Source organism: Trematomus bernacchii, unplaced genomic scaffold, assembly GCF_902827165.1.
Source record: "Trematomus bernacchii unplaced genomic scaffold, fTreBer1.1, whole genome shotgun sequence".
Lineage (NCBI taxonomy): Eukaryota > Metazoa > Chordata > Actinopteri > Perciformes > Nototheniidae > Trematomus > Trematomus bernacchii.
Genome location: NW_022987588.1, coordinates 3,576,094 through 3,597,978, shown reverse-complemented (window position 1 = coordinate 3,597,978; position 21,885 = coordinate 3,576,094). Strand labels below are relative to the sequence as shown.

At 42.9% G+C, this 21,885-nt stretch overlaps 2 protein-coding genes across 4 annotated transcripts in view; both read left to right on the top strand.

Annotated features, from left to right (window-relative positions):
• itprid2 (ITPR interacting domain containing 2) overlaps positions 1-9,912 on the top strand; it is a 36,266-nt gene extending 26,354 nt beyond the window's left edge. For all 3 annotated transcript variants that reach the window (XM_034128469.1, XM_034128470.1, XM_034128468.1), the window contains 10 exons: positions 1,104-1,323; positions 2,147-2,192; positions 2,581-2,663; positions 2,830-4,602; positions 5,303-5,362; positions 5,684-5,808; positions 5,910-6,024; positions 6,527-6,592; positions 6,680-7,000; positions 7,184-9,912. In XM_034128469.1, the coding sequence (XP_033984360.1) occupies positions 1,104-1,323; positions 2,147-2,192; positions 2,581-2,663; positions 2,830-4,602; positions 5,303-5,362; positions 5,684-5,808; positions 5,910-6,024; positions 6,527-6,592; positions 6,680-7,000; positions 7,184-7,291 (2,917 nt within the window). In that variant the 3' untranslated portion in view covers positions 7,292-9,912. The remainder of the gene's footprint in view (positions 1-1,103; positions 1,324-2,146; positions 2,193-2,580; positions 2,664-2,829; positions 4,603-5,302; positions 5,363-5,683; positions 5,809-5,909; positions 6,025-6,526; positions 6,593-6,679; positions 7,001-7,183) is intronic.
• Positions 9,913-11,035: 1,123 nt separating this feature from the next.
• cwc22 (CWC22 spliceosome associated protein homolog) lies at positions 11,036-21,673 on the top strand. Its single transcript, XM_034128777.1, has 20 exons — positions 11,036-11,155; positions 12,191-12,247; positions 12,369-12,643; positions 12,976-13,169; positions 13,509-13,763; positions 14,252-14,380; positions 14,527-14,695; positions 15,152-15,205; positions 15,296-15,431; positions 15,943-16,149; positions 16,258-16,320; positions 16,405-16,500; positions 16,670-16,751; positions 17,082-17,142; positions 18,916-18,993; positions 19,291-19,443; positions 19,560-19,687; positions 20,193-20,294; positions 20,414-20,586; positions 20,703-21,673. The coding sequence occupies exons 2-20, from the start codon at positions 12,193-12,195 to the stop codon at positions 21,464-21,466; spliced, it is 3,174 nt and encodes a 1,057-aa protein (XP_033984668.1). The 5' UTR covers positions 11,036-11,155; positions 12,191-12,192; the 3' UTR covers positions 21,467-21,673.
• Positions 21,674-21,885: the final 212 nt, after the last annotated feature.

Here is a 21,885-nt window from a genome sequence, read left to right as displayed (position 1 = left end):
TCTGAGCTGCAATTTTTAAAAAGAACGGGTCAAGGCCGTCAGGCCCGGCAGACTTTTTAGGATCAATCGAGTGCAAACCCTGTAAGACTTCAGAGACCGAGAAATAAGCGAAATCAAAAACAGGGGAGTTCAACTCTTGACTATGGCTGTGAGTACGACCATTTAGAGAGTCATGACTTTGCTCATCAAAAATGTGACCAGCCTTTTTGAAGTGAGCATTAAAGGCATTAGACATACCATCTGAATCTGAAATAAAAGAATCACTGACCTTCAGTTTTTGTGGGAAACTAGAAACCTTCTTGTTCTGAAGTGATTTAATTGTTTTCCAGAATTTGGAATGGTCATTAAAACAATCAGTGGTTAAGCTCAGATAGTAATCAGCTTTAGCTTTTTTAATAAGGGCAGAACATTTATTTCTGAGGACACGAAAAAGAAGCCAGTCATCACTAGTGTTAGACTTTCTAGCTAAGGACCATTGCTTATTTCGATCATGAATGAGATCAGATAGTTCTCTAGTAAACCATGGAGTGTTCCTATTCTTAACTCTGAATTTTCTAAGGGGGGCATGTCTATTAATAATCGATAAAAAGTGATCAATAAAAAATTGGACGGCAACATCAACAGATGGAATTAACGCTGTGAAGTGCCATTTAACCTCCGCCAGATCGTGTAGGAAAGCCTGCTCAGAGAAGTGTTTGAAGCAGCGCCTGAGCACAATAAGGCCCTTGGCTTTGGGCAACTTAGTGCTCCTAACGCAAGCGATAGTGCAATGGTCACTGATATCATTAGGAAAAACACCAACAAACACATACTTATGAGCTGCATTTGTTAGAATGACATCTATAAGGGTATCGTTATTGGGTTTGGCAGGGTTTATTCTAGTGGGACTATCAATAAGCTGAGTTAAGTTCAAAGAATCACAAACCTGCTTAAACTGTGAAGATTTATCACTTAACCAGTCCCAATTTAAATCACCCAATAAAATGATTTCAGAAGAAAACTTAGACAACAATTCAGTAAGGCTAGTAGTTGCATCCATGTTTAAAAAGTTGTCTATTACCAAGTTCGTTCTGACTGCACCTTAACATCTCGCCTCCCGTCAGTCCTGAACAGAGCAGCGCCAGTCTAGCAGCCAATGGAGAGCATGAACCAGAATCAGCTGACTCTCCGTCAACCAATCAGAGAACAGAGGACAGGACCCAGGTAGGCAAAGAAGAGCTGGAGGAGAAGAACCGGACCTCAACCCCAGAGAGAGCTCATCCCAGCCTGGCCCCGTTCAAGCTGGCCCAGAAGGAAAACACGGACTCTTTTGACATGGAGGAGGTAAGCCAGGGATCTTTTAAATTAGTATGTGGTAATGTCAGGACTACTCCCAAACAGGGTTCTCCAACACAATGAGTTATAATGATCTGCGCGGTCACTAGGTTATAAATGGTACCTGTTGGTAATTTTTTAACATTCAAATCAGCCTACACAAATGTGTGATATTCTCCTGGGTTCACAACTCCATTTCACCATCTCAATTAAACAACGTTATCCTTGTATTTGTTGCATATGCACTCTGCTCCTAGTTTAGCAACTAAACACTAGTTTCCCAACACAAACTAGCCCTGAAATTGATGAAAATAAATCCTAAAATTGTCTTCCCACTGTATTTAAAAATAAACCAGAAGAACCGGTGACATTTCCAAACAACTTAAACAACTTTTGTGAGTAAAAATAGTTTGACTGTGGACTCCATGTGGAATATACAGGAAGGAATCATTGTTGTTTTATTTATTCATTTAATTAATTTCCCCATATGCCTGTTTAAAAACCACAAAGCTCAAAGTGAATATGATGACCTTGCGTGATCATTATGGGTTAAGTTGTGTAGTCGTAGAGATTTGTGTGAATTGAACGGCTTTATGTGGAGCTGATGCTTCACTAATCATGCCATGGGAAGATAAAGCTCTAGGAGAATTGCAAAACCACAAAAAGTCATTAATGTGAAACAATGCAACAAAAACCATTATGTATTGACCTTTTAAAGCGATTTCCTCCCCTGTGTGGAGCCTGGTCTGCTGCTGCTGTAGATTAACTATCATTTTGCCCATGTTGAGTATGTTTTTGTCTTTTTAAATTCACTGTTTTGTTTGCTTTTTAGATTAATGAAGATGAGGGTCTGCCACAAAGAAATTCCAGAGCAACCGGTGAGTTCCCCTTTACCTGTTTTCAACTGGTGACATTTATATATTTGACTTTCCTTCAAACTGCCTATTGGATTTGTTATTGTACTGACCTAGATGCATTGAAAAATAAAAAGTCCCTGCATCTACAGTATGTTAACTTTCTAGTGGTCTACTTCTTGCGTGCTGCATTCCTATCCAGTGTATCTACGGGAATGGGGATTTATATGTGCAGCCTGTTTCTGTGTGCAATAAACGTGTTTCCTTTTGTCTTAGTACACACAGATGTCAGTGAGGACAGACTGTCCCGTCACTTTCTGCTTTAGGCTCAGTGTAAATTATTCTACTCTGCCACCAGCTGGACAGACGATGTACTGCAGCATGTGTGTCATTGTCTTTGTGTCTCTCTCAGACCTGTTGAGGACAGTCAGTCAGCAGTCAGACAGCAGTGGTTTTGCTGAGGAGCCGTCTGCAGACTCCAACATCTACCTCAAGGTCTGTTTGTGTGTTTTATGTCTTTACCGCCTGTATCTCTGTTCAGAACACCAACTTTTAATGCAGATGTTCAATCCAATCTCTCTTTTTACATTGTTGTATTCTTTAACTTAACTTCATCTTAGTTCTTCATCCACTAACTGGCGAATACATTGATTGTGATTAGGTGCAGGAGAGCAGCGACAGCTGTGACAGCGAGACCACCGTGACGTCACACCCTTCACTTGATGTGGCCACGCCGGTCCCAATGGACCAACCAGCTTTTGAGATGCCAGACACCTGTGAGGAAGAGGCGGGTCCTGGTGCTGCTGCTGCTGCTGCTGAGGCTGAAGGGGGAAGTGGATCCAGGGAAGATGAGCATGATGGGAGTTTAGAGCAGATTCTGCAGTACTCAGCGCACCACCTACCCAAGAACATAGGAACGCAACAGGATGAGATCAGGGAGGAGGAGCTAGTTGAAAGTGAACACCAGAATGATTCCCAACCAGAAGCAGAACAGGAGATTATACCTGCTGCAGAACAAGAATCACAACCAGAGTTGGAACACACCCCGAATCAGACGGAGACCGCTGCAGACGCAGAACCACCCACAGAGGGAGCGGGTGCTGAGGAACAGGCCCAGGAAGAGCAAGGAACCTTGGACGATTCTGGTCCACTTTGTTTTCCTCCTCCTCCATCGTCTCCAGTCCTCTGCGCTCTGTACCGAGCCAAACAGAGCCAGCTGTCCCATGGTCATGATCTGACCCATATCCCAGGGAGAGGACGAGGAAGACGTGGCGTCCCCCTGCAGAGGTCCTCCTCCTTGCCTTCTTCGCTCCTCTCCCCCACCAGGGTTGTGTCCTCTGTCAGGATCCTGTTTGGGCGAGGACAGACGTCCTGCACGCAGCCAAGGTACTCCTTCAAATACACTCCAGAGGATAAAGGTGACGAGGAAGAGGAAGAGGAAGAGGAAGAAGAAGAGGAGGGGGAGGAACGATCAATGAATTGTATGTCTACCCTGATCATAAACCCCTCCTCCTCTTCAGACTCTATCAACAAACCACCAAGGCTTCCCCCTGAAGGTCCCGTCCCACCGAAGCCCATTCCACGCTACCTGCTGCGCTCCACCTGCTCCCTGCAGAGCAGCAGCCCTCCTGCAGAATGGTCCCCAGGAAGCCATGGCCACTCCTGGAGCACCCAGAGCGTTCCCGAACTCTTCTCCAATCAGCAGCATCCGGGCCAGTTCCAACAGAACATGAGCACCAAGCAAAACCAGCAGAGTTGGAATTCAGGCCAGATGATGTTTCGCTATCCTAATCCTCAAACTCCGTACGTAAACCCAAGCCCAAATCCTAGTCCCAGCCCGTACCCCTCCCCTCTAAACCCTCCTCAGCAGTATCCCTCCAATCTCAATCCGTACGCCAGTGTTCCTAACCTCCTTCAGCACCAACACTTTCCCCATCATTCTAGTCTAAACAGTCTCTACCAACCTCCAACTCCCACAATCCCCCAGCACGGCAACCTCTCCAACTTTCATCAGTCCTCATCTGGTCAGCACAGCAACCTACATCCTGGAACTCCAGCAATGCACCAACAGGGCTACAATCATCTATACGGCCATCAGTCACCCTACAATGCCTCTCCTCACGGCTCACAGTTTGCATCCCCCTACCTTGGTCACAATATGTACAACATGAACCCACACCTAGCGTACCACAACCCCGCCACACAGGGTCCGCCGTTTGCCCCAGAACATGGCCTCCACCCAGGGTTTGCTACTCATCCTGCAGGCTTTTACCCAGGCCTGGCCTCTTCCCTGGGCTCGGGTCACAGCCTCCACCCGGGGCTCAATCCTCATGCTGCTCCCGGTCCAGGAGCCAGCCATGGCCCGTCCAGCACTGAGATGCAGCTGAGGAGGGTCCTGCACGACATCAAAGACACGGTTCAGAGCCTGAGCCAGGTCAGTGCTCTTCACTTCCTTAAAGTGTTTTGATTTGTTGAAGTGGGCTTGTATGATGAACTTATCCATGGTCAGTGTATTACCTGCAATAAATGGCAGTCTGCAGGTCCTTAGTGTGGAGAAACAGAAGGAATTCCAACACGGGAGTCAAGCAATATAATGTTGTGGAAAGGGGCAGCAGCAAACCATATTCTAGCACCTAAAACAAATCTGAATCTCACTTAAAGTGTCTTTTTTATTTGGAATAATTTCACCAATTTACCTTGCCTCCAAACCACGGAACTGAAACATATATATCCATCGATGGTCTCTTTTTAAAGGGACGTTTTGAAAAAATAACTGTAAATATAACTGGCAGAACACGGGTGTTGCCATAGCTGCCTTGATTGGTTAGTTAGTTTATGTTATTGTCCTACTTTAGTTTTTTTTAAAGGTTAGTTGAAGTTGTCCAAAGTCACACAGGGCAGGTACTGGAGATCAGTATTGTTGGATGCCTTGCTTGTCCTCAGCTGGATTTCTGATCATAAATAATTGTATATTACAAACCATAATTAACTATCTGCTTTTTTTTTAGGTTAAAAAAGAAATATATTAATCACATTTTTTCCATATCGTCCAGTCCTCGCTTAGCTTTTACTTATCCCTGGTCAGCTTGTCATGTTCCACTTCCTGTCCTAACATCTCTGTCGTCTTCATCTAGACCCGAGTCGGCACTCCGGATGTGTTCAGTGAGCCCAGAGGGGGTCTGCCCAGCCACAAGGTATCGTCATCCCTTATTACGTTTTGTGGCTTAGCTTGTGCGTTAAATGCTCCTGTAAGTAAAGACTACTTAAAACGCATGTACAGCTTTTACTGGACGTTCATGACACAAACACTGTCTGGATATATGTTCTCTGACTGAGTCATTACAAAGAGATAATATGCAAAGACTATATGTTTCATACATAATGTGCATACATCCCATCGTTGGGAATTTATAGTAATATAGTAACTTGAAATACTAGCTTTACATGGCTTCAAATGTAAATATTGTTCGTGTCATCAGTCAGGTGTGTTTACCTTTGTCTCTCTCTGTTTACAGTCTTTGGCAGAGTTTCAGCAGAAGAGGCAGAGCCTGAACTTGTTCCGCAGTCAGATGATGGACCTGGAGCTGTCAATCATTCGACAGCAGGCTCAGGTCTACAAACACCTGAGCCCTGCTGACAGGTGAGTCATCACAGCAAACAATCATCACAGATAAACAGAGTATCACAGCCCTGAGACTGTGTGTATATGATGAACATAACAAACATCTTGTGTGTTTTCAGGATGGAGGTGGAGCAGCTTCAGTCTCTGAGGTCGGCGGTCAGAGAGGAGCTGCAGGAGCTGGAACAACAGCTGGAGGACCGACTGATGGAGCTGACACACAGCCCACCACACAGGGTACACACAGTGCATCTTAATTTCCAGCATTCATAGCTAGATGTATTCTATATTGCTTTGATACCACAGGGTTAATGATCAATTATACATGTGCATACAACATATATATGCTTCTATTTCATAAAGAGCTGTTACAGCAGTAGGTTTTCACAACCCTTTTGAGACTATGTATCTGATTTGGACTACAATTTGTACAAGTAAAAAAAGGACAATATCAAACCACAGCCTTCAAATAATATAGAAATATAGAAAAGAGTGAAAAGAAAGAGGGGTAATCCCAGACAACAGTAAGAGCCGTCCCAATTGAGCGTGGAGTCTTGTTGGAGGAGATATAAGGGGAAGACTTTTCAACACCTGTGACGTAAAGACAAGAGGTGATGCAGATCTGCCCAATGTCATATTCAGTTGACAAAGCTTTAAAATTACACTCAAAAAGGTGTTCATTTTGTAAAATGCCTTTTGTCTCGACTCTTATCGTTATGTGTCCTACTCTCTTCCTCAGGGTCTCCATAGAGGCGGCAGTGTGGACAGTCTGTCCACCGCCTCTGCACTGAGAGCCATGGAGCCAGTAAGCACACACGCATACAAACACACGTATTTAATATAAAGCTCACGGTGTAAACTTTATCTTAATGCACAACCTTTTCCGGTCCAGGTGTCAGACCTCCTCAGAGAGCAGCTCTACCTCCAATCAGAGCTCAGTGATGATGGCCACGCCCCCTCCAGCGGCCCCTCGTCCCGATCCTCCAGTCCAGTCAGAGGTGGAAGCCGGCAGAAAGGAGGCGTGTACCGGGCAACAATTAACATTAACCCTGTCCCTCCTCCTCGATCCATCACACACACTGAGGAAAAGGAAGAGGAGGAGGAGGAGCTGGATGAGAACGAGCCGGACAGAGGAAGAGGAGGAGGAGTACCAGAAGAGGAAGGGGCAGCAGGAGGAGCCAGAGTGGGGAACCTGCAGCAGCTCATCAAAGAGGTAACCTTTTACTCTAACTAGTGCAGGATTTTACTGGTTAAGATTCCTATTTAATTGTGTGTGTAGAGGGAAAACGCCAAATGAGATAATATTTTCCATATTATTAATTATTAAAACAGTGAGAAAAACAGAAAGGGATCTGCTTGTTGTTTATATGTTTACAATGTTTCTGTTGTTTTCCAGATTCGAGAGAACTTGGCGCAGGAGGTCCGACAGGAAATTTACAGCGAGCTGCTGGCTGCCGTGTCGCCACGGCAATCACCCCAGCCCGGTAGCCGACAACCCCTGTAACACAGCAACAGCAAAGCATCGCTCCCTTTCACCTTCAGCCTTCATAACCACGGCAACACTGTCCGTCTGTAACACTGTATAGCTGAGTAACACTGTTTCTGTGGAGCACTATGTGCCTTCAACACTGTATGTCTGTAACACTGATGATGAAACACCACCCCCCCCCCCCACCTGTGGAGCCTCCGACGGGACGCAGAGCCACGAGGACGTTTACTTGTCTATTTGGTTCGAATGTGCCGGTGTGATGCATGCTGGGAACACCAGCCTGTGAGCCACCAGCAGAAAGCTGTCGCCTTTTTTCTTCACGTTTCCTTTCTCTAAGCTGTTTTGATCAAAGCTAGGCCTTAAAGTACTACCACTGCCATTAATACTACGAGTACTACATCTAGTACTACTAACATTACACTGCCAGCATCACCACTACAGTCCCAGTCCTGTGAATGTCCCTATCAAGTTATTTTGCCCTAGATCCAAGTATCATATGAGATCAGGCTTCCCTAATAATAATAATAATTATCATAATAATAATAATAATGATTTGGCTGAATGAGTTTCAATGGTATCAGAGCGACAAACAGGTGACAGACTTCTGTGAGAAATACTGTAAGTGCATTAATGCGGTTTAATCTGAACTTTTTCTTCCTTTTAGTTTCGGGTAACATTCCTTAATTTTCAATAATCGCAGTCTTACTTAGCTTTTACTCTTCAAAGTTACTAATTCCATGCACATTTCACCTTGATGCAAAGGGCTCTAAGAGGTCTTAAAGATGTGTCATTACAGATGTATTTTGTCCCATGTTAGTCAACATTCCTTCATCTTCATCACCGTCACCATCATTGTCATCGTGCTTCTGTTCCTCTCGCCTCATTCACAGTTCATTTTGTCGTGCTGGGTTTTGCTCAGCATGGCCGAACTCATCCTGAACTGAAAGGATTTCACAGAATGTCGTGCGTGTGTGTGTTTTGGTTGGTTGCTACAGAGCAGGTGATGAGGTTAGTGTGTGATGGCATGTGAGGTACTGAGGAGTTCAAGCAGGTTTCAGTAAGTTGTCATGGTGACAGTAATGATGATGATGATGATGATGTTATGCTCAATCATAAGGAAGAGCTTAGCCAGCAGATCATGTATGGATGAGCTGTTGAGTTCAAATGTATTTGTATAGCAGTCTATAGCATCACAAGCTCAGTGCCATTATATTCAAAGAAAGGCAAACATCTCTACGGCCGAAATGTCGCAACACTCAGCATCTCACCACAAAAAAATCTAGATCGATAAATAACACTTCTTGTAAGAAGATACATTTGTATTTTTGATTTTGCGGTTAATTAGCTGTGTTAGAATGTTAGCTACCGACTCACCAATTACAAACCTGTGTGCAATAATATATAGATATGTATTGATTACTGAGTAAATCAATTTTAACATTTCAGGTCATCCTGCACCACTTCAACTCAACATGTCTACTAGTACATCTGACAGAAATGAATCTGCAGTTTGCTGGTTTTATTGAGAGAAACTCTAGATTTCGCTTTTCTTTGTACATAATCCAGGTGATTTATCACTAAACAATTCACCACTAATGACCAAAAAGAAACATCTGCCAGTTTACATCATGGGAATTTTTTTGAAAGATATGTACAATATGTAAAGGCTATGGACAAATAACCGTTTCATCTGTTAAATTTATGCCCTGAATAACACATGTGTTTGTCAATTTAAAAGTTGATTTTGCACGTCAAGAAGTCCCATGAACTCTCTAGCTATGTTTTAGGAACAAATGTTACGTTATTCTACATGATGTGTTTTATTTAGCGACTAATGATCTTTTTTTTATCAGCCATCGAGCAAAAGAAGACCTGTTCCTCTTGTGAGTACATCACGAAACATATACATCGCAGGAGAGAAAGTTATGATATGACAGATTTATGAAAAACTGCAACAAAACTTTTTACTTGACTTGCAAAATAATTGTTCAATTGACAAACATCGTATTTGTAATTAATGGTACAATTAGTAGTTTAGTAGTCTTATTCCAAATGAGGGTCAATGGTCGTCAACCAGAAGGGGCCTGACTTTGCCTCACTATTGAACTGAAAAAATGTTTAATCAGCATTTAGTACTGTGTGTTGTGTCCAAGAGGCCTGTCAATCATGACAAACACACTCGATTCAAAAATGTTACGTCTTTGTGGAACAATATTTAACAAAATGTCTGTACAGACTGACATTAGATTTGTCAGCCACATCACACAGCCTTTGTTATTCCCTTATCTAAATCATTACTAACACGCATTTGACCTTCGATTCTCTCCAACATTTATGACTTTGTGTTTGTTTAAACATTTTATTTTTTATGTTCACTGATCACAAACCTTACTCTGCTGGACCAACACTCGCTGTGAACTCCGAGGCTCAAACGTGCTTTTATTTTATTTTGTATCTGATCAAGAAAATCTTTCGCACACTTCTAATTTCCCTGCTTTGTCTGTTGGTGTCTATTAATTTCTGTTAATGTCTAATAATGATGATGTGTATTTTGTATTGATGTCTTTTTCAGCGGGATGCATGGGAGGTATCACTCCCATGCGATGAGAATAATAAAGATGTATTTATTTTCAGTACTGATGTGTTCTGCTTCTTTTATTTTTACTGCCACTTCTACAACTTCAAGTATTTCAAATGTTCAAACTGTGAACATTTTATATTCATGCCCCAAAAACACCACCATATGGTCATGATCAGATCACCTTCGGGGGTAGAGTGAGATTAACCAGGTGCGATATAGAATGCCACAGAAGATCATTCCTAATTTCTAAAAGTATAAAAATATATTTTGTTAGGACACATGTCATATCACACACTTAAAACAGCAATATCAATATCCTGGGCAATATTACTTTTCAATATCATGTTCAATATTACCTTTAAATATTTGTTAGTACTACTTTATTATTCTTAATTCAATTATGTTTGTAAATGTATCTTACTTGAATTGTTATTATATTAGGTGCAGGTGTTAGTTACTTATCTAGGCACTGGTACTATTGCTTTATTTCTCATACACTTTACATTTATTATTGGATTTTTTTCTAATTTAATTTTTGAGAAAACTCTTGCAGAACAATTTCCTATGACATTAATAAAGCTCTATCTCCCTATTTCACAAGCAGCCTTTTCAATTTCAAAGTCAACGTCAACTTTATTGTCAATCTTCCAGTTTGTGTGTACAGACTTGGAGATTGAAATACCGTTTCCCACAATCCCGTATATAAAAACAAATGTGTATAAAAATATGTGTGCAAATATGTATATATACACAGAATCATAGACACATTTTTACATCTGCACACATTAAGACCTACATAAAAACACAACAATCAATATATACAAAATAACAGTCACTTCAATATTTGAGAATGTACATTAGTGCAAAATTGTACACAGAATGTGCAGCTTGTCCATAGAATGTGCATTATTGCCAGATTGTCCATAGAATGTGCATTATTGCCAGATTGTCCATAGAATGTGCATTATTGCCAGATTGTCCATAGCAGCGTCAACAGTGTCTGGTGCTGGATTTGAGTTATGAGAATGTGGATGTAATTTAACCGTTATATAAGATGTATACTGTTTTTATCCATGATAATGCAAGTTCCCCCTTAGATAACTGAAGGGACATCTTTGGAGGAGGTCACTATTATCACCACCAGGGGGCGGTACAGAAACAATTCGGGGGCTTTTGTTCTGAAATCCGGAAGCTGTCGGGCGACGTTTTCCGCCAGAGTACGACGTACTGATTTAACACAGGAACGAAAAGGCGGAAAACAACACGACAACTGGACATAAAAAGACAAACTCAGTGAAGTAAGAATATCTCGTTTATTTACAGAGACGCAAACAAAAGCAAAGTGTTGCTGTTTTAGGGGCAAATAATTAGCATTTCAGCTAACCAGATGTAGCTAAAGTAGGATTAGCTGACTAGCTAACTTTAGCTCACCCAAACACACATGGCCTTAAAACTGATGCGTTCGTTGGAGTTTTTTATTTTGAATTTATAAATAATATTGTTGTTTAAAAAAGTACCCTTAATGACTACTTTAGCTGTAAGGTATACTTCATATTGATTTACTGAAGTTTTGTCCTGCCCTTGTCAGTGTTAGCTGCTCCTATGTATTAGCTACAGGTACAACTCAAGTTCTAAGTTTTAAGTGAAAGTCTGCAGACACTTAACTTCAAAGAGTCAGTGAACTTAAAATGAATAACATATATCCTGCGTTTGTGATGATGTTTTGATATGCTGTTGTCCAGAAGCAGTCTGTGAGACCGTGAGACAGCACACATAAAAACATTCAGAAAGTCTCATCAGTGATGTGTCTTTTTGCTAGAAATTAGATATTGTTCTAGTCATCAATAAGTTGATCGACAGAAAAGAGAACATTATATTAATTCAATCCATCATCTATAAAAGCGTATGTGTTGATAACAGCATCTTAGATGTGATTATTATGGGCTATCCTTATAATCAAATGGAAGACATCATCTCTGGCTTTATGTTGTTTCCACCTGCTAATCAAATGTTTTATACTGTAATTCATCGAGAAAGCTATCTCTTCTGCATAGAAGGCCGATTGGTGTCAGAGCAACACATCTGCAATCAATTGTAAAACAATTTTGTAATATCATGCAGAGACTGTCGAGATATTTAAAAGTGATGATCACTGTAGCTTTTCTGCTATCTAAAATACACACTATATGTATAGTTTAATGTATTGCTATAAGTGCTGTCTGACTCTGTGTTCATCAATAGAATGTTTTTGCTTATCACATATAAGTTGATCTGTGATGTCTGTTTCAGTACCTATTCTCCAAAGTCATTCATGTGTATGCATATATTTTCAGGTATGGACTCTCCAAGCAGAAGTCCCAGTCCCATTCCTGAGATGAAGGAACAAAGTGGTGAGTAAAACCTGCTTTCGTTATTTTAGGTTGTTGTAGGAACAGCAGCATTGCTAGCAGTTGTAGTAATTGTAGATGTAGTATCATCTGATAACGCTGCTCTCTCCCTCTCTGTCTTCAGGACCTTCAGAAGATGAGGCCAGTCCTGCAGCAGAAAAGCCCAAACAGGAGGGTCCTATAGAGAAAAGCCCAGAACCCCAGACGAAGCCATCCCGTGAGGCCAGTCCTGCAGCCCGGTCCCGCTCCGGGAGCCCGGCCTCTGGGGGTCCGGCCTCTGGGGGTCCGGCCTCTGGGGGTCCTGCCTCCAGCAGCTCAGACGACAGCACCAGCAGTGATGATGAGGATGAACATCAAGGGTCACTGCGAAGGCTCAGGAGCAGTGTGGCTCAGATCAAGGTAAGCATGATCAATTTAAAAATGCAAAAAGTTATAATGTATTTACAGTTTATCCTTATCATTCATCAAGGGAGCAACATTATTGTTTTCTTTAATCCTTTTTGAATGATGAAGGTCTAGCTCTAAATCTTGCAATTAAACATGAAGCAGAAATGTGAAGTGTTCTTCTGGTCCGTTTACTTGAATCTTAAGTTGTATAAAGTGCACAGGCTATAATGTAAACGCAATTCCCAGTTGTTAAACAATTATTTTCAAACTCAAAGTGACATTCCTTTTAAAATGAAGAGACCAAAAGAAATACCGCTGACAGTCTTTGTTTTTTTGTTGTCCAGAGGTCCAAATCCAAGTCTAGGTCCAGAGACAGATCCATATCCAGAGACCGAGACAGATCCAGATCGGGAGAGGGAGACAGATCCAGGTCCAAATCCAGAGACCGGTCCAGGGACAGATCAAGATCCAGAGGACGAGAGCGGTCCAGGTCAAGAGACAGAGACCGCGGGCGCTACGACAGAGGACGCCACGATCGGTAACCAACGCTGCTTCTTATTGGCTTGCCATCATTTTAGTGGGTGACTTTCTATTAGTTTAAAAGAAGGTCCTCGATAGCTTAAAGACCGGGTCATCGAACACATTGCACATTAAAGACATGTCTAAAGTATTTTGTATTGCATAACATCATGACAGGATCAAACACTAAAAGTACAAACAACATAAGAATCAGATTGCAGCCTCTTATGTATTGTACCTAATTTATTGAATACCACAAAATAGATCTCATCCCCTCTCTTTCTTTTGATTGAATACAACGTTTGGTACACCTAAAAAAACACAACCACAACAAATGTTTTTTTGTCTCTTCCCCCAGCGATCGCTACGATGTTCGCCGAGACGACAGGGACGCGCGTTTTGACCGGCGACCTAACCGAGATGCAGAGTGGGAGCAGAGGAGGCGAGGGCGCTCCGGATCCCCGTCAGCTGACAGGGAGCCAGGGACCGCCGAGGAGCCGCCAGTCAAGAAGAAGAAGGAGGAGATCGACCCGATCCTGACGAGGACGGGTGGAGCTTACATCCCCCCCGCCAAGCTGCGCATGATGCAGCAGCAAATCACAGACAAGACCAGGTAAGAGTGTTTTTATTTATTTATAGCAGCTAAGATTAGAACACTGTCTTTCAGATTTGGTTCCTCAAGTCATTCAGATCGTTTCCTACTCGTATATCAGTTTGTAGATTGATATTCACATTTGTTCTTATGAAGACCAGAAACGTGCTGCAGATAACCGTTATATAAATCATCATGAACTACTTTGTCTTATAGTCAAAGTTGGATGGGAAGAAGGTTGAACGTTGTGCATTTAAGGGAGTTTTCAAATCTGATTAGCTCCGTTAGTAAATGAAATTGCAATAGCTTGTTTGAATTCAGCCCAGGGTCTTTTGTTGCGTGTTATCTTCTCTCTGTTACCGTTTTCTGCCTTTCCTTTCGCTTTGTCTCCCTATCAACATAAAGCACGCAATATAAAACAATTCCACATCTCAGGGGCTGTTTTTCCAACTATTTGTATTTATACCACTCTATAACCTGTGTGTCACTAATGCCCTTTTCCTGTGCAGCCTGGCCTATCAGAGGATGAGCTGGGAGGCCCTGAAGAAGTCCATCAACGGTCTGATCAACAAAGTCAACGTGGCGAACATCGTCTTCATCATCCAGGAGCTGCTGCAGGAGAACATCGTCAGGGGGAGGTGAAGAATTACACACACACACAGACAACTTCATATTACTAAAATCTTATCACAGACAGATTGAGTGAAACCAATATGGGGTAGTGAGGGGCTATAAACCTTCTGTCTGACTGCCCGCTGTAACTGTCCCCCTGTCTGTCTCTCAGGGGTCTGCTGGCTCGCTCGATGCTGCAGGCTCAGGCGGCGTCTCCCATCTTTACTCACGTTTACTCCGCTGTCATATCCATCATCAACTCCAAGTTCCCTCAGATTGGAGAGCTGATCCTCAAACGCCTCATCCTGTCCTTCAGGAGGAGCTACCGCCGCAACATCAAGGTACCTGTCCTGTGTCTCTCGCTGAGTCTGTGTCTCTTTGTATTTGTTTGATGTTGAAACATTGATAAACAGAAAGTGACAGTACAGTCAGTATAATTAAAAGACGTGCCTGATAGAGGTGGTTAAGAATTGTTTTGTTTTACAAATGCCAGGATTCCATTTCTGTAAAATGTAAAAGCCTCATCTCATGCAAAATGTTGTTCAGTTTCTAATTAGGCAAGCATTTTGGTACATTTTGTATGAAATAACAAGCTTTGCTAGACAAATGTGAGGTATTTATAACTGTTAAACATATACATCTGAAAATACTGTTCAAACACACTTTAGATTGAGCATTTTCTCCTTTTATGACATTAAATGTGAATAACATTTAATGTCATAAATATTGGCTTCTTTGTTAAGCAATTGTATGAGGATTACCGATGTATTCAAATCAGTGTGTCTTTTGTTTTCCAGCAACAGTGCCTTACAGCCTCCAAGTTTGTGGCTCATCTCATCAACCAGAACGTGGTAGGTCCTGCTGTCGGACGTCAACATTCACGAAAGAGAACAAGTGTTCATGTTCAGCTCTAATGGAGTGTGTTCACGTCTCTCCCTCAGGCTCATGAGGTGTTGTGTCTGGAGATGCTCACTCTGCTGCTGGAGCGTCCGACTGACGACAGCGTGGAGGTCGCCATCGCCTTCCTGAAGGAGTGTGGCCTCAAACTGACCGAGGTGTCCCCGCGAGGAATCAACGGTAAATACTCCAGACACGTTACCAGACATTTCTTATTTTTTTTATCAATTGACTTTCTCAAATGTAGACATTTTTGTTATCCTGCAGTTTACAAATAAAGCATTTAAGCTTTTAAATGTCACTATATTCAATTTTCTTTTTATCCAATTTGCCATTTTCTTCAAATCATCAATTGATAATTTCTGAAATAATTGACAAATTATTTTTTAAATGTACTGTTCCTCTTTGGTTTGAATTCTGTTGTTAAACGTTAGGATTAGTTGTCCCCTTATATTATAGCCCCCTGTATGATTGAGTTTGAAACTGTCTTTTAAATATTGCATCGTGTTAAATAAAATATAATATTTGTGATAATTGGAACCACGTGTCCTGCTCCTCAGTATTGGACAAGACACACAGGTTCCAAACACAGCAGTACTGCTTTGTCAAAGGCTCTCCAAATTCAAAAAGTTCCCAAGTGTCAGCATAATGAATCGAAAATGCCTACAAATCTGCCCATCTCTCTTTTCAGCCATATTTGAGCGTCTCAGGAACGTCCTCCACGAGTCGGCCATTGATAAGAGGGTCCAGTACATGATCGAGGTGATGTTTGCCATCAGGAAGGACGGTTTCAAAGACCACCCGGTGATCCCAGAGGGTCTGGACCTGGTGGACGAGGGGGAGCAGTTCACCCACATGCTGCCGCTGGACGACGAGTACAACATCGACGACATCCTCAGTAAGCCACAGAGAGGGAGGGGGGGGGGGGGGAAACTGGCTCTAAAAGTCTGCAGAAATGATAATGTGTTATATATGTAGATCTAACATCTGCCGTGTGTTCACTCAGATGCGTTTAAGATGGACCCAGACTTCCTGGAGAACGAGGAGAAATACAAAACCATCAAAAGAGGTGAGCGTTTGTAAAGACATTGAACAGTCCAATCAGCTGTCACCTATTCCACAGTTTAACCAATCAGCTTTCACCCCCTGACAGAGATCCTGGATGAGGGCAGCAGCGACTCAGGGGAAGATGGAGACGGCAGCGGCGACGATGAAGACGATGAAGAAGAGAACGCAGAGCCAACAGAAGGTGAGGCAGAAATGCTGAAAAGGCCATTTTCTCTCAAGTTAAAGGATAATTATGTTTATACTACTTTAAAGCTGAAGGAGTTTAGTCAAGTATATAACAAGTCCCGGATAGTATGAACCGGATTCTAACACAACATTAAAGAAGCCCTCTCTCTGTCTCTCCCTCACAGAGGAGAAGATCATCATCTACGATCAGACAGAAATCAACCTGGTTGCTTTCAGAAGAACCATCTACCTCGCTATCCAATCCAGGTACACACACACACACACACATACATACATACATACATACACACATACATACACACACACACAGAGAGTGACTCAGGGTGTTGGCAGTTATTTACAGCTCCATCTATATTTGATGGACTTGGACTAATATTTCAAGCTGTGTTTAAAGATCTGTGTGTGTTTGTTAGGGTATGTGTGTTCACAGCCTAGTTACCATGGTTTCAATGTACAGGAGCTCACAGATTTGGAGAACAGGATGAAACACAGAAACAGATTTGAGAAAATGACACACTTGAACTCAATGATGTATATTAACCGATAAATATATTAATGGAATGATTGTTTCTGTAGTTTGGACTTTGAGGAGTGCGCTCACAAACTGATCAAGATGGACTTTCCTGATAGCCAGACGGTGAGTACACACACACACACACTCACTCACTCACTCGCACACTCACTCACACGCACACTCACTCACACGCACACACAATTGGCAGAATTATAAATCAGTGACGCAAACCCACACAGGAATCAGGATAAATGTGAAAACTCGTATTTTTGCTAAAATAACAACGGATGAAAGTCAAATGTAGAGATTAAACATCTAGCCAGATAATTAATACCAAGAAATCAAAGCGGTCAATACAAAAAAAAGTAATTTGTTCAGTTTCTGAAATGGGCGGATTTATTGCCACTCTTTCTCTCACTGCTGACCAGCAGGTGGCGCTGACAAACCACTTCACTATTTGAAAACTAAAGGTGTGTGTGTGGGTGTGGGTGTGTGTGTGGTTGTGTAACTGTAATAGCTGCTTTGAGACGGTGACTATAGTGGGGAAGCTGTGAGTGTGTGGGTCAAAACCCTTTCCAACATTGTTAGACAGTTGAATAGCTCAACCAGAGATCAACTGAGGAACAAATTATACTTCAGGACTTCATTGCATCAGACGACAAAGTGATTTTTGTGAATCATAAATGTAGCTCAATCCGAAGCCTCAGAGAACGTGGAATGTGTGTGTGTGTGTGTGTGTGTGTGTGTGTGTGTGTGTGTGTGTGTGTGTGTGTGTGTGTGTGTGTGTGTGTGTGTGTGTGTGTGTGTGTGTGTGTGTGTGTGTGTGTGTGTGTGTGTGTGTGTGTGTGTGTGTGTGTGTGTGTGTGTGTGTGTGTGTGGTCAGAGCTGTTGACCTTGTCAGCCAGAGTTGCATCAGGACTGAATCACTCAACACAACAGCTGGAAACACTCGCACAAAGATGCTCGTTCCTCTCACAGAAAAATGTTTTCCTAATATCACAAAGCTTTCGATCCTGTGTGTGTGTGTGTGTGTGTGTGTGTGTGTGTGTGTGTGTGTGTGTGTGTGTGTGTGTGTGTGTGTGTGTGTGTGTGTGTGTGTGTGTGTGTGTGTGTGTGTGTGTGTGTGTGTGTGGTCAGAGCTGTTGACCTTGTCAGCCAGAGTTGCATCAGGACTGAATCACTCAACACAACAGCTGGAAACACTCGCACAAAGATGCTCGTTCCTCTCACAGAAAAATGTTTTCCTAATATCACAAAGCTTTCGATCCTAAATCTAAACATCTGTGTGCTGCTTTGTCTTTAAACGTATTTGGAATCTTTTCTAAAAAAAAAAAACGTTGAAACACATTTCAATTTAGAGTCGAGATTTTGACACCCTAACATACAATAAAAACATCAGGGAAACGTGCTTAAAGACAAGAGGCCCCAATGGCGGTGACGTGTTTGAAGTGTGTGTGTTATTTGAGACGTGGCTGATATCTGAGGACGTGTAGTCACAGCTGCTCTCCACACATCACACACACACGATCAAACCAAATCGTCTCGGCCCTGTTTCTCCCTCAGATTGAGGGGGTAACCCACCTCTGGGATTTCACACCTGGCTGCTGCTCTCACATTCACATCATTTAACCTTTGACCCCATTTAACACTGAGCCTCCAGAAAACGTCCTATCAGATCACAGCTGGCCGAGAATTCAAAAGACGACGGCTCAGTCGGACATGTTTTCAAAATGAGACGTCAGCGACGCAATAAGATGGTTATTGAAGGACTGTTGTTCAACTACTGTTTTTAAACCTCTGTTCAGATGTTCAGTCTGATAGACATGATTTTAACTTTAATATGTGATTTTCTATAAATGTATGTTTTAATGAGATGTTTTATTTGTGTGTGAACAGAAAGAGCTGTGTAACATGATCCTGGACTGCTGCGCTCAACAGAGGACCTACGAGAAGTTCTTTGGTCTCCTGGCCGGGGTGAGAAACACACACACACACACACACACACACACACACACGTACATATATGACAGCCCACCACATTGGCTATTATTACTAAACGTGCACATGTCACACTGAATTAAATATCAGGCCTAGGAAAGAACAAAAAGTGTTGACTAAGACTCACTTTTCGGATCTCTCTGTGTTTTCCATCTCCATTTATGGGAGGAGTAACTACGGGAGTCCAGTGCAACATCACAACTGTCTAAATTGAAAACACTTGTTAACACTGTCTGTGTGTGTCTGTTTGTGTGTCTGTTTGTGTGTTCATAGAGATTCTGTCTGCTGAAGAAGGAGTACATGGAGAGTTTTGAGGGGATTTTTGCGGAGCAGTACGACACGATTCACCGACTGGAGACCAACAAACTGAGGAACGTGGCTCGACTGTTCGCTCACCTGCTCTACACAGACTCAGTGCCCTGGAGTGTAAGAACACACACACACCCACACACACAAAATGCTTTCTAGTCTGACCAAACTCAGTTGAAACAAACATGAAGCTATTTGATTGAGTTTCCTCATAATCCCTGCTCTCTCTCCAGGTGTTGGAGTGTGTCAGGATGAGTGAGGAGACCACGACGTCGTCCAGCAGAATCTTTGTGAAGATCCTTTTCCAGGAGCTCTGTGCCTACATGGGCCTCCCCCGACTCAACCAGAGGCTCAAAGACGCGTACGAACACACACACACACACACACACACACACACACACACACACACACACACAATTTAAGGGGACAACAATTGTAAGGACTGAAGATCAGAGAAAAAACATTACATTTGGCAAATTGGGAAATAAACTGTGTGATTGGCCGATGCATTAGTCTGTTAGTAGGATATATGTCCATTTACTGGTTTGAGGTGAAAAACGAAACACAGATTGTTGAATGATTGGAGAGTGTGTGCATACATTTCTGAAGAATATTACATTACATTACATGTCACTTGTTAGACGCTTTTATCCAAAGCGACTTACATACATTCAGTACTGTGGGCAATCCCCACAGGAGCAATTTGGGGTGAAGTGTCTTGCCCAGGGACACAACGACATGCTGACTGCAGTGGGGTTTGAACCTGTGACCCCCTGATCCGAACACCAAAGGCACAACTCACTGCACCACACGCCTCCGTGACACAACCATGATAATAATCAGAAAACTGTGTGTTTGTGTTTCAGGACTCTGCAGCCGTTCTTTGAAGGTCTTTTCCCTCGAGATAATCCCAGAAACACTCGCTTTGCCATCAACTTCTTCACCTCTATCGGACTGGGAGGCCTGACGTAAGAGAGTCACAAACATGTTTAAAAAGCCTAACAGTTATATTGTTGTAATATGAATGTTCGACCCAAAAGTGCATATGAAAGTTGTGCATGTACAAACATCTGGCTCTCTTTCTCAGGGACGAGTTGAGGGAACATTTGAAGAATGCTCCCAAGATAATCATGACTCAGAACCAGCAAGTGGAATCCTCTGACTCCTCGGACTCCTCATCATCCTCCTCTTCCTCATCCTCCTCGTCAGACTCATCCAGCGACTCAGATTCCTCTGATTCTGACTCGAGCAGCAGCTCAGGTACATCCATAGTTATTTATGAAAAGTACATTTAAATGCATCGTACATTATTACATATCTGGTCATCTGAGAAGAGGGGGAAATGTATATAAATGTTTTTCCTCCTTGTCCCCCAGACTCGGACAGCAAACACAAAAAGAAGAAGAAGAAGAGAAAAACCCAAATTGTGGAGAAAAAGAAGAAGAAAGGTGAAGACAAGAAAAAGAAGAATAAGAAAGACAAACAGTCGGACAAGAAGCGAGCCGGACGCAAAAACGACGAACAGGACGAGGACAGCGATGACGAGAAGAAGGCCAAGAAGCATAAGAAAGGCCGTGCACAGGAAGTGGAGGAGCATGAGCGTGCACGCGAGATCGAGGCTCATGAGCGTGCGCTCGAGGCCCATGAGCATGCGCGTGAGGTCGAGGGTCGCGCACGTGAGGTCGAGGGTCGTGAGCGTGCACGTGAGATGGAGGGTCGTGGTAGAGAGATGGAGGGCCGTGGGCGCGGTAGAGAGATGGAGGGTCGCGAGCGTGCACGTGAGGTGGAGGGTCGCGATCGCGCACGGAAGGTGGAGGGTCGTGACCATTCACGTGAGGAAGAGGAGCGTGCACGTGAGGGCCCCCGCCGGAACAGACGAGACGAAGGGGAGGAAGAGGAGCGGCAGCAGGAGGACGAGAGGAGGGGGAAAATGGACGGTCAAGGCCAACAGAGAGACGGAGAGAGGGAGAGAGAGAGGGACGGCGGGAGGGAGAGAGACAGAGAGAGAGGGGGGGACAGAGAGACTGAGGATAAGAGAGAGAGGGAGGGAGAGCGAGAGAAGCCGAGGGATAGAGAGAGGAATAAAGAGAACAGAGACCGGAACAGAGATGGAGAAAGAGAGGAGAGGAGGAGGAGGTGAAAGTCTTCATCTGTCGTCCTGAAGCAGCAGCGATGAGTGACAGACAAGTGAAGTCACCTCGCTCTGTCACTCCGGTGTGGGGATTTGGGACCTGTCTCTCTCTCTATCTCTTCCTGTCTCAATCTGTCTGTCTGTATTTTCTATGAATATTTTCTTGTTAATGATATGTGAAAAGAAAACATTAAAGTTGCTTTAGATGTTTTTAAATCTGTTTCTGTCTGAACTGTTTCCTACTCCCTCCACATTCACACACTATATTGTCTTTCACTGTTCAGCAGTCTGACTGTGTGTATGAGCCTTTTGCAGGACATTTTCAGACTTTTTTCTCTGCTAGCTACGTGTGACTGTTTTCAAATCCCCGTTACTACAGGAAAAAAACAGCTGCCAACCTATACGCTTATAGGAGTTTATTGTGCCTG

Excerpts from the sequence above, each read along its gene's own strand:
- cwc22 (XM_034128777.1), top strand. The coding sequence starts at position 12,193 with ATGGACTCTCCAAGCAGAAGTCCCAGTCCCATTCCTGAGATGAAGGAA. Across the intron at positions 12,248-12,368 it reads TGAGATGAAGGAACAAAGTG|GACCTTCAGAAGATGAGGCC; the intron begins GTGAGTAAAACC and ends CTCTGTCTTCAG. Across the intron at positions 18,994-19,290 it reads TCTTTGGTCTCCTGGCCGGG|AGATTCTGTCTGCTGAAGAA; the intron begins GTGAGAAACACA and ends GTGTGTTCATAG.